Here is a 14,455-nt window from a genome sequence, read left to right as displayed (position 1 = left end):
GTAAATCCCTGCAGTAGCAGGTTTATGYCTCGATTCCCAATTCAACCAGTGTCTGAGAAATACAGCCCCTACCTTCCTCCTGTAATTGCTCCCAACTGGTCCTAAACTCCTGCAACTATTCCCAAAATGCTCGAGAGGAGTCCTGGATTGCCAGTTCCACCCCCCGTTCTTTGTATTAATCACTCATTACGCTTGCTTTCATAATGCAGGATAAATATTTCATGCAGTCACAGTGCTAACGATTAGAGGATGCACGAGCAAACACTTATTTTGTGATATTTGCCAGCCTGAGTCCCTGGAGCATCTCTTAACAGCAGCACGCAAGTAGGGGCTTGATTTTTGCAGCGAGGTTGTGCCCACGCGAAGCTCTAAAGCTCCGTAAGGAAGGATTACTGTGGGACCGTGGAGCCCTTACGCCGGGTCGTGCGTCCTTCCCCGCAGCCGGAGAGYGCGATGTTGTGAGAGTCGGAGGTAACCTTTAAAGAACACGTTCCCCAGCGTGTTATTTTGTTTGCTTTTTCATGGCTCTGTAAAACGAAAATGGTAAGGACRGGGCTGTGGAAGGTCACGGTTTTCTTGAGATGCAACACGTGTGGTACTGGCATAAATTTAAATGCTGAAATCTTTTTGGCTGTCATCTCCACTGTTTATTCAAGATTTCCAGGTTAAGCCAAAGTGCCGCCTCATCTTTGAGAAACCCTTTTCATTGCATTAGAGATTGAAAGAAAATTTGAGAGAACTTTCCATTTAGTAACAGCAAATTTAGTTTGTGTGTTACTAAAATTATCGCTCAGGAAACTAAAGAAGTCAGGAGGCTCTTCACCTCCGTTCTAGCTCCTGCCTGGCACAAAATCCCAGGGTGAATCATTGATCTGAGCACAGGATCTCCGAAAAAACAAATCAAAACTTTCACATCCAATTACATCCGGAGAGGATCGTTCTGGAATCTGAGGTTGGTAGCTCATTTGCAATTCTCTATCCTGATTTATATTGTCGGAAGTCAGGAAAACAAAGACATAGAACAGTAATTTTCCCCACATCAGATTAACAATATCCTATGTGAATACCAGAGATGGAGTCCAAGAGCTTAGAACAACAGGACATGAATATGGATAACCTCTTTTACCAGACTATATAAAATAAAAACTAACCCTCTTGTATCTCAATGACTGCCTGGGAGGAGAAAGCAACTTCCTTGAGGAAAGGTGGTCAAAAGTTAAAACTCACCGGCGGTCACGTTTTTTGCATCTTCCTCTAAAATACGGAGCAGCAAATGTGTGGAAGAGAATACTGAACTGGAGAGATGCAGGGTTTCTATGCCATAGCATCCAGAAAGGGAGAGTGGAAAACCCCTCCTAAAAAATGCTATCTATCACCACCTAGTGGGAAACACCATTTCAGGTTCCTTGACCTACATATATTTACGGTTTAGCTTATGGAGACTCATGACTTGATTGCTGTTTCCCCCCTTCATAATGTAATACGAGATTACAGTTTGCAAAAAAGTTATTTCTTGGTAAGAACTATTTTTAACACTGAATGACATACTTCCTAATCCATCATCAGAGTTAAATCCTCAGTTTTGTCATCTGCAGAATGGAGATAGCAAGACTCAGGAAGAGTTTTATGAGGTTTAATTAGCACAAAGTGCTCTTAATAGCAAATAGGACTTTTGGTCCAAGATCTCAAACCTGGATACTCTGGTCCAAGTACTCAAATTACTGAGGCCTCAGATAGCAATCCAAGAGGGAGATGTATTGCTGTGCTTGCTATGTAGAAAGATAAATAGCAGAGGTTGTAAAGTTACAGTTGCCCAAATTCAAATAAATCAATAGCAGAATAGAAGAAAAATTCTGCATAGTTGCAGAATTGTTAGCTCCCTGTTGTTAGCATCAAGATGGTTTTACCCCTGGTAGCTCTGGGGAGACCTTCCTTCATTTTTGTTCACTCAAAATAATTTGCAAACAGAGCCCAGGTTTCAGAGGCCAGCAGGGTACAAGCAACCCAGAACAGTTTCCCCATGCATCTCGCTACAAGGTTGCTCAGGGCACACCGGCCACGGGATCCTCGTGCAAACGTTGTCAATGAATATGGGCAATGACAGTATTCAAGGACACTTACAGTAACACTAAYTCAACCAGACAGCTCATGCTTTGGATGAATATTTTGATGCTGTTATGTCTAGTACCTCAGGGGTTGAACCAAAAAGCTGAGATTCAGCTTGCTGAGTCAGGAGCGAGACCTGTATTTGGCAGGGAAAGGAGGAGATGTGCTTACTCACTTCTCAGAGTTCGGTCCCAAGCCTGGTTTCGTGAGCGTTATCCTTGCACCTAGCAGGGAGAGCGCCTTATACATTGGGAGGAGCGAGAGCAGGAAGGGGGAGCGGAAAARCGGATTTATCCTCCCCGTTCTCTTTTCCTGCCGGTGCTGCTGAATTGCTGGAGCCACATCTCCTCACCTGGAGATGTTGCGACGGCCGAAAAGGCAGCGCAAGAGCACAGGGTTGATGGCTCCTGACGCGGTTGCTCTGCTGGCACACTTTTGCGTTGGCATTTTGCTTGCAGCTCCCTGTCTGATGTAGACTCATTCGGAGAAGAGGTCTCCAGGCAGGAGACAAGTTGGGTTTTGCCACCTTGCGTCAACACGCATGGCTGTTGTTCAAAGCTGCGGTGAGAAACGGCAGCTTCTGATGACACATGCGTAGGCAGGACCAGGCCAGAGAGTGACTTATTTCAACTTAATCTACTTGCAGAAGGGTGTGAATATGGAGCGCTGGAAAAGCCACGTGCCAGCCCATTAGAGGGCTTTTGTAACATTGAATAAAGCAGGTTTTCTTAAACCACCTCCTCTGGGAGTTCAAAAGAAGGTCCTTTTCTTTGCAAGAAGAACAGACAGCAGCACACCCRTGACGGCTTACTCATAAATCTCAGCTGAGAAGTGAAAGCAGAGAGAGGAGCCCTGTCCAACCTTTCATTACTGGAACCCACTTGCAAGCAATTTTGAAAGAACATCCACAATCTGCTCAGACAGGAAGGATGGTCTTGGGTTTCGTCATTGCTTTTATGCACCGTCTCCCCGTGACTCACTCAATTCATCGTGCGAACGTCTGATAGCAGAAACACAGCGGTGTCAGGAACGGTAGGACAAGGATTGTTGCAGAATCATCCCCCCACCCAGCGAGCGGCAAAAAGCAAGATAAATGAGCACTGTGCAGAGGTAAGGGTTAAAGATGAAAACGGGCAGCACCACGGCAAGCCCGCTGAGAGCTTTTTCTGAAATTGAGGTGTCTGAATAGATGCTTTGCCARGAAGCTTCATTTGCTTGGCCAGAGAAAGAAGAACTTCGAGGCAGAAGGGAGAACTGGGCCCAAACCAAAACTAAATGGGCAAATTGGGAGCTGGAAACAGTCTGTGGCAATACTTTTCGGTTCCTTCTTTCCCCCACAGCTGAACTAACACTTGTCACAGGAGTGCAAACCAGGCAATTATAGCAAGCGTGGATGCCACAGGGGTGGACAGGCTCACTATTTATAGTCCCCTCCTGACAGCGCTTTCCTACTGTGCCGCTGCACACAGGTTAAGGTACAGTCCATGCCTTGAAGGGCTCACAGTCTAAGTAAAAATACAAAAAGGAAGGACCAGGAGCTCTCTTAAAAAAAAAAAAAAAAAAAGCCAAGACTCCAACAGATGAAGGGACACAAAGGAAATCCATAGCAGAGCCTGGAAGGATGAACGCCAGGTTGTCCCTGCAAATTGCCCTTCATCTAGTTAACACCTTGCCTGCCCGCTCTACGTGCGGAAGTCTCACCTCTCTCCTACTCATAAGTACTGCCAAGCAGTCTGGTGCAGTATCATTAAATCAGAGTCCTTGCAAGCTCTGGCAGAGAGGATGCATTTGACCTGCAGCATCAGATATGCAGAAAACAAGACACTCAGCCCAAAAAAGAAGAACCCAAAATAGCAGTGAAAAAGTTACGCAGCTGCATTTACTGTCAGTATTAGGAGAGATGATATGGCATATTATCATACAATGGTATAGTATAATAGGAGAGATAATAATAGTAGACTTTTTCTAATGATGTATTAATGAAAATAATAGAAGATTATACAGTGATGCCAATTAGTATTTGAAGCTTTAAGGATCTGAGATCTTCCCTTTTTGCACTAAATATACAACATCATAAGTGTGTGAAATAATGCTTGCTTAAGTGAGACTAGGTTATAAAGAGGGAGCTGAGCGAAGCAGAAATCTCCTGCCCGAAGCTCTTGCACAAAGAAAGCCTGTTTTCCATCAAACTGGCCTCTCCAATTGAAGTTATTTCATGCCAGCTAAGAATTAGGTCCAGCATTTCACGTCAAAGTCCCGCAGGAAACTTCCCTAAATCCGTGGGAGTTTTCCTTCGCTGAATACAGCTTTCAGCTCAGAAGCTGATGCTCCTGCACGTGGGAACTCTTCCCTGGCACCTTTTATTCTATCGCTTCGACCGCTTGCGTTAAACGTGAGGCAACGCGGTACGACGATACGGGCGCAACGGAAACGCGACACYCTATCTGGAGGGACCGGGATTTTGCAACGCAGCACGGACAACCTCCCAGGTGGAAGCCTTCGCGGTGGGAGTTTTTGCAAGCATCTCACGTTCCCTAAACTTTTTACAGCCCTTATTAGCCAGGCTKCTTGATAGCCTAAGTACAGAATTATTACTGTTTTCATCTCCTATCTTTCAGCTCCTTCCAGAAGCATTTTAAGCTAGAGAAAGAACCCAGAGGACCTGACTGCGGATATATTAACTTCCCACTGTCACGTCAGCAGGACCGTGCGCACTACCCATTTCTCACTGGCAGGAAAAGAAAGGTTAAAACCTTGCATGACAGGTTAACAGCATGATTTGCAGCAACTGCTTAAATAAATGGTTGCAGGCACTACAGACTAGCAGGCAGCTAATCCTTTAAAGACTTAAGAGCAGCTACTACTTCAGTCCAAGTAAATATTTCAAAATAAAACTAATTAGTGGTGACTGGTGATTTTTTTTCCCCCTCTAYGTTTTGCCAGCTCAGGCTAAAATGGTGATTCCCCCACAGAATTTATGCTTTCTCTGCCAGAACTGCTATTTTGCAGGAGCAGAAAGAGCCCTCTCTGGGAAAATTCATTGCATTTTGTCCCTTACTGTCGTAATTGCAGCAGGACTGCAAAAATTATGCATGAATCTTGTAGGTCTTCGGTACTATCTGAGAGACAAGCTCCAAGAGCAGCCTATACGCTGCTCCAGGGACGGAGGGCAGCATCGTGRCTCGGTATCCACCACAAGTACAATGTGCAGCCAAGAGAGGAAGGAAGCATTCCCTTCCTGATTCTTGCCATGAATAAGCTCCGGCCACAAAAGAAGATCTCCTAATAATTGCCTTAAAACAAATTTCTTAACACCTCCCAAGACACATGGAAAAGCGCGGGGAGAAGGCGTCATGGTAACATATACCCCACCAGCACACACCAAAATCTGAGCCTGGAGAAGCAAAACAGCCAGGCCAAAGCAGAGAAAGCACAGTACAATCATTTTTTGGAAGCAATACTTTTTAATCCACAATTAAGCTTTTCTCCACAAGATTTTTTTTAAAAAAAAAAAAAAAAAAAAAAAAGACCCTTGGCTCCATCTCAGAACAAAGCCAGTTCCTCTTGGGAAGGAGGAATCTGCCATGGCCCACTGAACTGTTGAACTGTCTGGACTATTTATAGTTAAATCCAGCATTCCTAAAAATCTCAAGCTGCTTTTGTATTAAGGAAGGGAAAAAAAAGAACAGAAAGCCTGTGAACGTGCACATCCACATTTTGCATAGTTAGTGCAGCACATCGCATACCACAATTTTTTTTTCAGGCTCCAACTCAAAGTGGCAACTTCCTTGCAGCGCGAGGGCATAGCCGGGGCGGAAGGGAAGGCAAAGAGCTGGAGAAGGCTCCTTGCCTGCAGTCCGGAGAAGGGATAAAGGAGGACAGGATTTGCTGGAGGAGGCAAACCGAAGACGGGCTCCTCCGGAGGCCGGAGAGACCCGAGAGCCTGGCAACTCGCACTCACCGCTGACCYGACGAGCGCCGGCGCGGAGGAGGCTGCGGGGAGGCGGGAGATGCTGGGAGCCTTGGAGGCGACCYGCAGACAAAGATCCTGCGGGAGAAGAGGAGGGAGGCGAAGAAAAGGCTCAGGGAGCCGACCGGGGAGAGCAGAAGACACGAGGAGCTGCTGCGCGGTGGGCTGGTACTGGGGACTTTTAAGGAGCCGGAGGGGAGGAGGGCGCAGAAACGCATTTGGACCCCTGCGTGAGCGGAGCAGAAACCTGATTAGAAGGGACAGAGCCGCTGTGCCAAGTCATCTCTTCCTGCCCCGCGGYGTTTCTACAGCATCTTTTACACCGGGCCAAATCTGTATCTCTGGGAGAGCAGCGGCACAGCACCGAGCCTCTCGGTTTTGGCCCCCGCAGCAGGGCTCGTCCCAGCGCGCCCACGGGCGGGTACCGGGAAAGCCCTGAGGATGCTGCTGCAGATTGTGCTGTTTGCTCAGAGCATTTGTTTTATGGCGGTATTTATAGGACACGGGATGCATCCAGCGTGCTCCGAGTGAGTCATCACCTTCTCCCTCCTCTCCGCAGATGTTTCACACGGCTTGTACTCAAATATTTCTCTTTCAGGACSAAAATCTATAGCCGACGTACAGGGTGGCCCAGCCTCCTCGGCAGCAGCCGCTCCGCAGGCGGCTTCCTCAGCCCTTGCAGGGCACGACGTCAAGCCGGCCCTCGAGAGCCGACGGCACCTTCAGCTGCTGCTGACGGCCGGCTGCACCAAGCAGCTGGCAGGAAAAGGCTTCCCCCCGGCACGGTACTGGCAGCGGAAGGAGGCAAKTTCTTCACCCAAAGGTTTCCAAGAGCTTGCCTAGCTGATGATGCTCAGGAAGTTTCATTAGCTTTACCCACTTAAAACATCATGGGATTGACTTAAAATGAGCCTTTGCTTTTATAAACTGAAAAAAAAAGCATTAGGGGGATTTCTGTGGGACTGTTGCTAATTCAGTCTCCARGGGCCCCTGGAATCACGTTTCCAAGAGTCTCTCGCAACATTATGGTGTCAAACTAAGGACATAATCACATAAACGCCCCACACAGAACAGCAATAGAAGGACATAGCTAGGGATGTGYGCTAGAGAAAAGCCTGAAATATGGGGTGCTTGTTCTTGCATCACTGCAATGAGTTGGTCAGTCCTTCCCAAACACGCGACACCACCGATTCATAGAAGGGGAACCGAGGAGGCGCAACTGCTAACGGGATGGGGGGGGTTGGCAGTGGTCTGGGGCGTGCGGCGGGACAGTGGCCAGGGAGCCAAGCCGGCCGCGGGAATCGCACGCGCGGCCCGGGAACTGGGAGGGGGGAGAAAAAAAACGAAAAAAAACCCTGAGGATGTGCTGGGACACGTCCTCCGCGCAGAGCCGTGGCGCTCACTGGTAACCGGCAAGTTCCTCCCAGTATAACCACTACGGGGCCCAGCCGAGGCTCCCTCGGGCCCCAGCAATCGTTCCCGCTTTAAGCATTGGCCCTTGGCAGCCTCTGAGTGCATGTGGGGAGGGCAACAGTAAAAAGGGAAAAAAAAAGGAATAAATTCTGCATTCTTCCCAAACAAATGTAAACTCAGGCTATTTTATAAGAAAAAAGGAACACCAGGTATTAGGTACACTGCTGTGCTGTACGCTATAATAAATAAGCTTTTAAAGAATAAAGTAGCCTGGATCTAAATGTTTCCAGTGCTGCTTATATCTTTTCCCCCTAGAAATTCCCCACACACACACACCAAATTAGGCACAAAATATCCCTGTGCACAGGAAAAGGTCACCGTGCCTAGCAGCGCTGTGCTGCCCATCGCTCCTACAAACGGCCCTGCGAGCGCTAAGGCCGTGATAGTTATTTACACTGTGCTGCTGCCCAAGGACTTTGATCSTATTGAATTCAAATAAATACTTAAAAATCCATTGCTGTCCCTCTCGAATCGGCACTCTTCTCCTGTCCTCTAGGCTCACCCGCCCCAGGCTTCCCTGCTTTCCATATCCCTGCTCTTACCTGAAAGCACCTTTTCCCTCCCCTTTGCTTTTTCCAGCTCAACTTCCCTTCTGCCTCCTCCCCCTTTCCCCAAAGGGAACAAACCCACATTTTTAACCCCTCGTAGAGGCTGATTCACGGCTTTGCGTCAGCTCTCCTGGCCAGAGCTGCCTTTAATTGCCGGATTTCAGCTGCTGCCAAGCAGCGTGCGACAGCGGCCGGGCAGCAGGGCCGACAGCCGAGCGGGAACCGGCAGCGGCAGGAGCGCGCGGGCCGGCGTGACGCGGGAGCGAACGCGCGTCGTGCTCCCCCCGGGGACGCAAAGGGGGGGTCCTGGATTCGATCAGGATTCGCCCTTCCTCGGGGTGACGCAGCCCAGTTTAATCCAGCTGGGTGCTAGATGCGGGGGGGGGCAGGGAAAGACGGACTTGCCGCCGGCGGTCTGCCCCAGCACGGCATCCCTGCTGCTGCCTGATAACCCGCAGCAGCATCGCCCTGCCCCTGTTTCAGGGCTTGGGCGAGCAGGCAGAGCCGGGGGAGCTGGGCGGGCTCCGGCGCACGTACCGCTCCCTCCCTCCGGCGCGAGCACCGAGCCCCTGCCGCCTGGCGCCACGCCGCGCTGTCAGTCCGAGCGTCCAAGCCACAGTCAGACGCCGCTCCTGTGATGCCGCCCAAAAACGGGACAGGGTGTTTGGCCCAAAAAACGGGACAAGGTGTTTGGCCCCTGAATCAAAGCAATTAGAAACGCGGGGTCCTCGCACGCTTTAAGTATCACGCTTTAGGTGCATGCAGTCGATCCTCCTGCCCAGAGCTCCCAAACCAGCCCCTCTTCCCGCCTGGCACAGGGGCGCGCACAGAGCTGTTTCGAAGCTGCCGGCCCGGCCGAGAGCCTCCCCGACCGCAGCGACCCTCTGCGCCACCGAAGAGGAGGCTGTAGGCAACAGCCGAATCGGCCGAAGTCTCATTGCCGCCGCCCAGAACACCACTTCTGGCACGCTTCCAGCCGTTGGACGCAAAAGAGATGAGATGGCCTGTACACAGAATATAGTGAAGTTTATTCAGTTTAAATACATACAGTGGAGTCTTRCATTACTATTCTGTACTTGTTCTCCGGGACAGTGTTCGTTTCCGCTTCAGGAGACGCCTAGCTTTTGCATCAAGTACAGAGCTATCAATCTGCTCGGCCCAAAACAACGTATTATTTAAGCCAGCAAAACAATACAAACTGCATTTGTGTTCAGGGCAAATTATACAGTTTTTACTGGTCTAGGGAACTGTGCATCTAGACAAGATGCACAGCATCTTGGCTACAGGAGGACGAGATGATCCCAAATAYACACACAGATCGCTGCAATTCAAGTGTCTCCAATATCCTCACCAGTCAAAAACAAGACTTTGGTATAATCAGACACTTGAATCTTGATCTGGATTCCAATTCTCCTCCTGTCTCTGTTAAGYTGAAAACAATAAGCAAAAAAAGTATCCAACAACAGTCCTCTTAAAGGATGACAGCTGGCTTTGCCAAAACTGAGAGCAGCACGCAGAAGTGCTTGCTTCYGAGGAATGCGTTTGCTGAGTAAATAAGATTTGTCATTCTAACAAGAGGAGCTGTGTAGCAAATGCACTGAGAATTATTCCATGCAAGTGCAGTTTTCCCCCTTGTGTGCATCTGACTTCCATTATTCCAGATGCAAGCACAAGACCAGAAATGTTTGAGACTGACAGAGCAAAAAAACTGGATGCGCTATTTGCTTGCAACAGTAAACCCAGGGACAACCACAATCTTTGAGAAGTAAAATAAACTCCAGAAAARCTAGAAAAACAAATAGCTTGGTTGCTGAAACTTTCCGGCCCATCTATTTTTGGAAAATGACTAGAATTACCTTGCCCAAGAAAAAAAAAACTTTTTACAAGCAACCAGCGTGACACAACCAAAAGAGGGAAAATAACAAGTCACGTGTCCTCCCCACAGGATGTTGCAATCCCCTTGGTCGATCCCASGTTTAAAACTCCCCCAAAGTGAGAAACTGGCAACACTTCGACACRCTATTTACAAAACCAGCAAGTCACATCTTGTGACTCATCTGCTTCATTTACRGCCCTACGCACTCTGATGCCCAGGGTGACTAACAGCTCCTATCACCAATCTAATTACAGTGTGATCTGGAACGCGGTTCAGTCGTCGAAATCCGGGATGTCATCGTAGGAATAGCCCCGGTAGCCTTTGGACGCGTAGTAGGCAATACGCAGGTGGTAGAAGCCAGGCAGAAACACAAGGATCCCGATGATCAGCACAGGGATCGCACGGTCCGTTCCCTGCGGCAGAGGGACGAGACAGGAGAAACGTGTAAACGCAATGGCCAGAGATCTCGGTCGGGTCTTCCCTCGTCCATCCTGCGTCCATCTCCACGGCCTGGCTAGCTAACAGAGACTGCAACTCAAACCCTCAGTTTCCGCAGGCTCAAGCAGCACCAACGCTCCAGCTGCTCTTCCTGGCCTGACTTCTGCTCCTCGCTACAGGAAACCTCAGCCGAACCTCTCCTCCGGGTGCGAGGGGCGGCTCCTTCAAACACTAATCGCATCACAAAATCACCAACTGCAGGGCTCGCCCTGGCACGCTCGTCTCCGCGTGGACCGCTTCCGATACGGCCGACACGCTGACGCTTCCAGCGCGATAAGCGGCAGCTGCCAACCGTAAAGCGGCCCCGTGCCACGCGAGGTAGAAGCGTACAGCAGCGGAGCCCGAAGTCAAATGCAAGCACAGACCCACTTTCTTSCCTGCTGCTTTCAATGCAGATGCAGAGAGACAAGGAAAACGGTGCTGTTTCCCAGAGAGCTGTGAGATATCCCCTGCAGGAAGATCTCCCCTAGGAGGACCACGAGCACAGCATGAAGATCTACCAAACCAGCAGACTGGCCGATGCAGTGATGGAGCACTGAAACAAAACCACGCCACAGGCAGGACAGCGAAACTCAGCCCTTCCCTGCAGATCCCCAGCCCAGCTCCAGTCTTGCTTAACTGACTGGAGAGGGTTTTGCTGCCAGAGAAACGAGGCTGGCAGCAAGCACTCGTGGGAGGCGGTGGGGCAGTACTTCTTTGCCTAACAGGTCTTTTGCTCTCAGCTTCCACCTTGAGCTTGGGTTCACAGCAGCCTCTGGGGAGGGGGAACAACTTCCACTTACCCCTTTGCTGATGTACCCGGCCAAGAGGAGGGCTCCTATGATGATGAGGAAGGTCCCAATCATGAAGAGCACTACAGCCAGTGCAATTGCCTTGTAGGGGATTTTTGGYGGGCTCTTCTTGAACTGCGTGGGAGATGAACATTGAATACCTTGAAAATCAGCGCATCTCCCCTGGCCATAGCACAGATGTGAACCCCACAGCTAGCAGGGAGAAGGGCAACAGATAAACCACCACAGGCGTCAACTCGTGCAGCGCAGCCAAAGCAACGGCTCTGCCCGCGTCCCCAGCAGCGAGGAGACCCGCTCGAGCCGCTTGCAGCCATCGAGACCCGTTCTCAGATTTTCCCCTCTCCACAGAAGAGAGGTAGAGCCAACCCTAGTAAATAAGGACRGTCCCAACACGGTTCAAGGCAGTTTTGTTTTCCATAGCCAGGCTATGAAAGGAAAGAAGGAAGAAGGGCTGCAGACTTGGCCCTGCAGCCAACTCTGTCCCATGTCTTTCCAACCAGAGACCGTGCTGGTGGAGCTGAATGAAAAGCAGCCTCACATGCTTAGGTCAAGTTATCACACCTCCCCAAATAGCCTGTAGCATAGTCAGAGCAGCCATAGGACAACATCTTCCTCCCCAGTTCTTACCTGCAGGTCAATATATCCTTCGTCAGTGCTGGAGAGCTTGGAATACTTGACTTTGCTGCTGGGAATCCCAGCAGCCAGGTTGGTGCGTGACGGCATCATAACAAGGAAGCCTGGGCATCAGCTAGAACCTGRAAAACAAATGCAAGAACAGCAATAAAACCAGAGCAAGAGAGATAGCAGAGTCTGAGACACATGCGGATCAAGGTCATTAAGGGAGACRCAGCCTGTGCTGAGCACAGGCATCTCCATTCTCAGTAATCAAAACTTTTCAAACAAAGCTGAGTACATAAGCCTAAAACACAAAGCTCCAACCACAAGGGAATGGACAGTTCGGGCTCGGCAATATTTGAAAGCCGAGCAAGTCAGATGAAGGTAGAAAGTGCACTTAAAACAYGACGAAGGCTCCTGAGTGAAGCCGGGTATGAACAAGCTCTTCCTAGAGCCAGACACCACAGATGCTGCGTGCTGGCTATCGATTCGGTGTCACGAGCCTCAGTAGTGAGTATCCTTATACGCCTGTGCAGGATGCTCAGCGCCAGCGCAGGACTGAGCCCCTTCCCCAGCGCGCTCACAAGCGGGAGCAGCCAAAAAGCCCTCGTGCAAGGAGGGCACGGTTCCAGCAGGGAGCTGCTTGAGGTCTCCAGCTACGTCTAAACAGGGAGGCTACCAAACAAACCCGAACCAGAGCTGAACAAAGCAGCCTTTCAACCAGCAAGCTGTTTCGCAATAGATCCGTTTTGAGGAAAAAAAAACAACACCACCACGCTGGAAGCTGGCCTGAAACAGCCGCCGTCCCTCCGACGGCTCGATCCGTGACTCGGAGGGAGCCTGGCGAGAGGCTGAAGGCCTCAGCGGATGAGGTAGCCGGACGAACAGCACGGAGCCAAGACGCGGAGGTCGCGCGTCCACCGGAGCAGAGCCGCGAAGGAGGCGGCGCTCGGGGCAGAGCTGTATTTAGTCACACCGGAGCCGTACCCTGCAATTCCGCTGCGCTGCGGCTCCCGGCCCTGCGGTTTTGCTGCCGGCAGTGACACCCTGGGCGACTGCCCTGGGGAGACGGGCAGAGCTGCACCACGGAGCCTGGCTTTTCGGGAGCCCACGCTGAAGCGGGCTCGGGGATCCTCTCCAACCCCACGGCTGTCGCGTTTCACTCCCTCAAAGGGGGAACTGAATTATTCAGTTCCAGCAGTTAAAGCCTCCCCCGCGCATTAGCTTTTCTGCTGTCTCCGCAGGAAAACACAAGCGTAGACAAAACCACGTTTCCACCTCTGCGGATGAGCGCCCGTCGCCCGCAGGCGCCCGCGCTGCCGTGCTCTTCAGGTCGCCRCGCTCTGAGCCGCCCAGAGGCTCCCGCCTGCCCCAGATGCGMTCGGCACACCCCAAATCCTCGCGCCTCCCGACCCCCTTTGGCCTCAGGGAGCAGGCGACTGACTTTCCGCTGGCAGKCACGCTGTCTACCAGGCTTTTCCTCCAGACTTCCCAGGAACCATTTCCAATTTACACCTGCGTAAGAGCAGATTCCTGCTAATCCGCAAGAAAGGGGCTATTAAGAGCAAATCCAGAAAACAGCAGCTAGGACCGTGTGCTAAAGAGACAAACCTGCACCGCGGGCACCGGGCTTAACAGAGCTCTCGGCCCCCCGCACCCGCTCAGGACCCGAAACGCGCTCGCCGCTGCGCTCCGAGGGAGGCGAATGAGTGCCGAAGCATCCTTGCGACTTACGCATCCCACCRGCAAGCGTGCGGTCGCTTTTAAAGCGCAGCAAGAGCCGGCATCGCCTGCGAGACGACTTCCAGGAGGGCGCAGCCCTGCTAAGCGGCCACGGAAGCGAAAGCAAACGCAGCACGTGAACAAGCCAGCCCCGTTTTCTCTTCTGCAGAGCAGCAACGTAAAYCCCTGTTCACCTGTGCCCAGCCGGAGGGATCGAGGAGGTCATCTCCCGCCCCTCCTCCGGGAGCTCAGTCCTCCCTCCTAACCCGGTAAGGAAGGATGCCCTCCCCCCGAAATGGTTTCCCTGCTGCTAGGCAGGAAGTTCACAACGTGCCCGCGAACCCTCCCGAAACAGCACGCCACGGGTCCGGCGGCCCCGTCGGGTTCGGAACACGGGTTAGGAGAGGCGCAGAGGCAGTTACCCGCTACGCGCGCCGCTGGCGAAGCCCATCTCGCCCGCCGCCGCTCCCGCCCCGGCGCGGGCCGGCCCAGGAAGTTTATTCCTGGCACCAGCCTTCTCCTTCCAGGTTACGGCACCGGCGCCGCGCTGGGTTATTTTGAGCCTCCCGCCGGGAGAATCGGCRGCCGAAGAGCAGCGCCGCTTGGCAGGCTGGCGAGGCCGCGGGGAGAGATGTGCGCAGACAAGCCGCGGTCGGGGATTATTTCAAGCGGCAGGAACATCGAGAGCATGAGAACAGCTGCTGCTTTACTTCCCCCGGCTGCTCCAAACCTGGCAACACCAGAAATCACCATGGTTCCAGTTGCTGTAAATAAGATAGTGATCTCCCCCCTCCCCTTCTCAGTTTAACTTGTTACTAAAGAGTATAAACCTCAAATTCTTAGTCTCAGGCAAAAA

General features: G+C 51.4%; 1 protein-coding gene across 3 annotated transcripts; it reads right to left on the bottom strand.

The window, feature by feature from the left end:
- Window positions 1-9,104: 9,104 nt before the first annotated feature.
- TMEM230 (transmembrane protein 230) lies at window positions 9,105-14,121 on the bottom strand. 3 transcript variants are annotated; one of them, XM_085313384.1, is made up of 4 exons: window positions 14,022-14,121; window positions 11,890-12,017; window positions 11,254-11,376; window positions 9,105-10,386 (listed from the first exon to the last, which is right to left on the bottom strand). In XM_085313384.1, the coding sequence occupies exons 2-4, from the start codon at window positions 11,986-11,988 to the stop codon at window positions 10,246-10,248; spliced, it is 363 nt and encodes a 120-aa protein (XP_085169510.1). In that variant the 5' UTR covers window positions 11,989-12,017; window positions 14,022-14,121; the 3' UTR covers window positions 9,105-10,245. The 3 variants fall into 3 exon arrangements, with proteins under 3 accessions (XP_085169510.1, XP_085169511.1, XP_085169512.1); XM_085313385.1 differs by lacking the exon at window positions 14,022-14,121 and adding an exon at window positions 13,794-13,875; XM_085313386.1 differs by lacking the exon at window positions 14,022-14,121 and adding an exon at window positions 12,651-12,862.
- Between the last annotated feature and the right edge of the window lie 334 nt (window positions 14,122-14,455).

This window comes from Rhea americana, unplaced genomic scaffold (assembly GCF_003343005.1).
Source record: "Rhea americana isolate MKP2758 unplaced genomic scaffold, rheAme1 scaffold_383, whole genome shotgun sequence".
Lineage (NCBI taxonomy): Eukaryota > Metazoa > Chordata > Aves > Rheiformes > Rheidae > Rhea > Rhea americana.
This window is presented reverse-complemented; position numbering and strand designations above follow the sequence as displayed.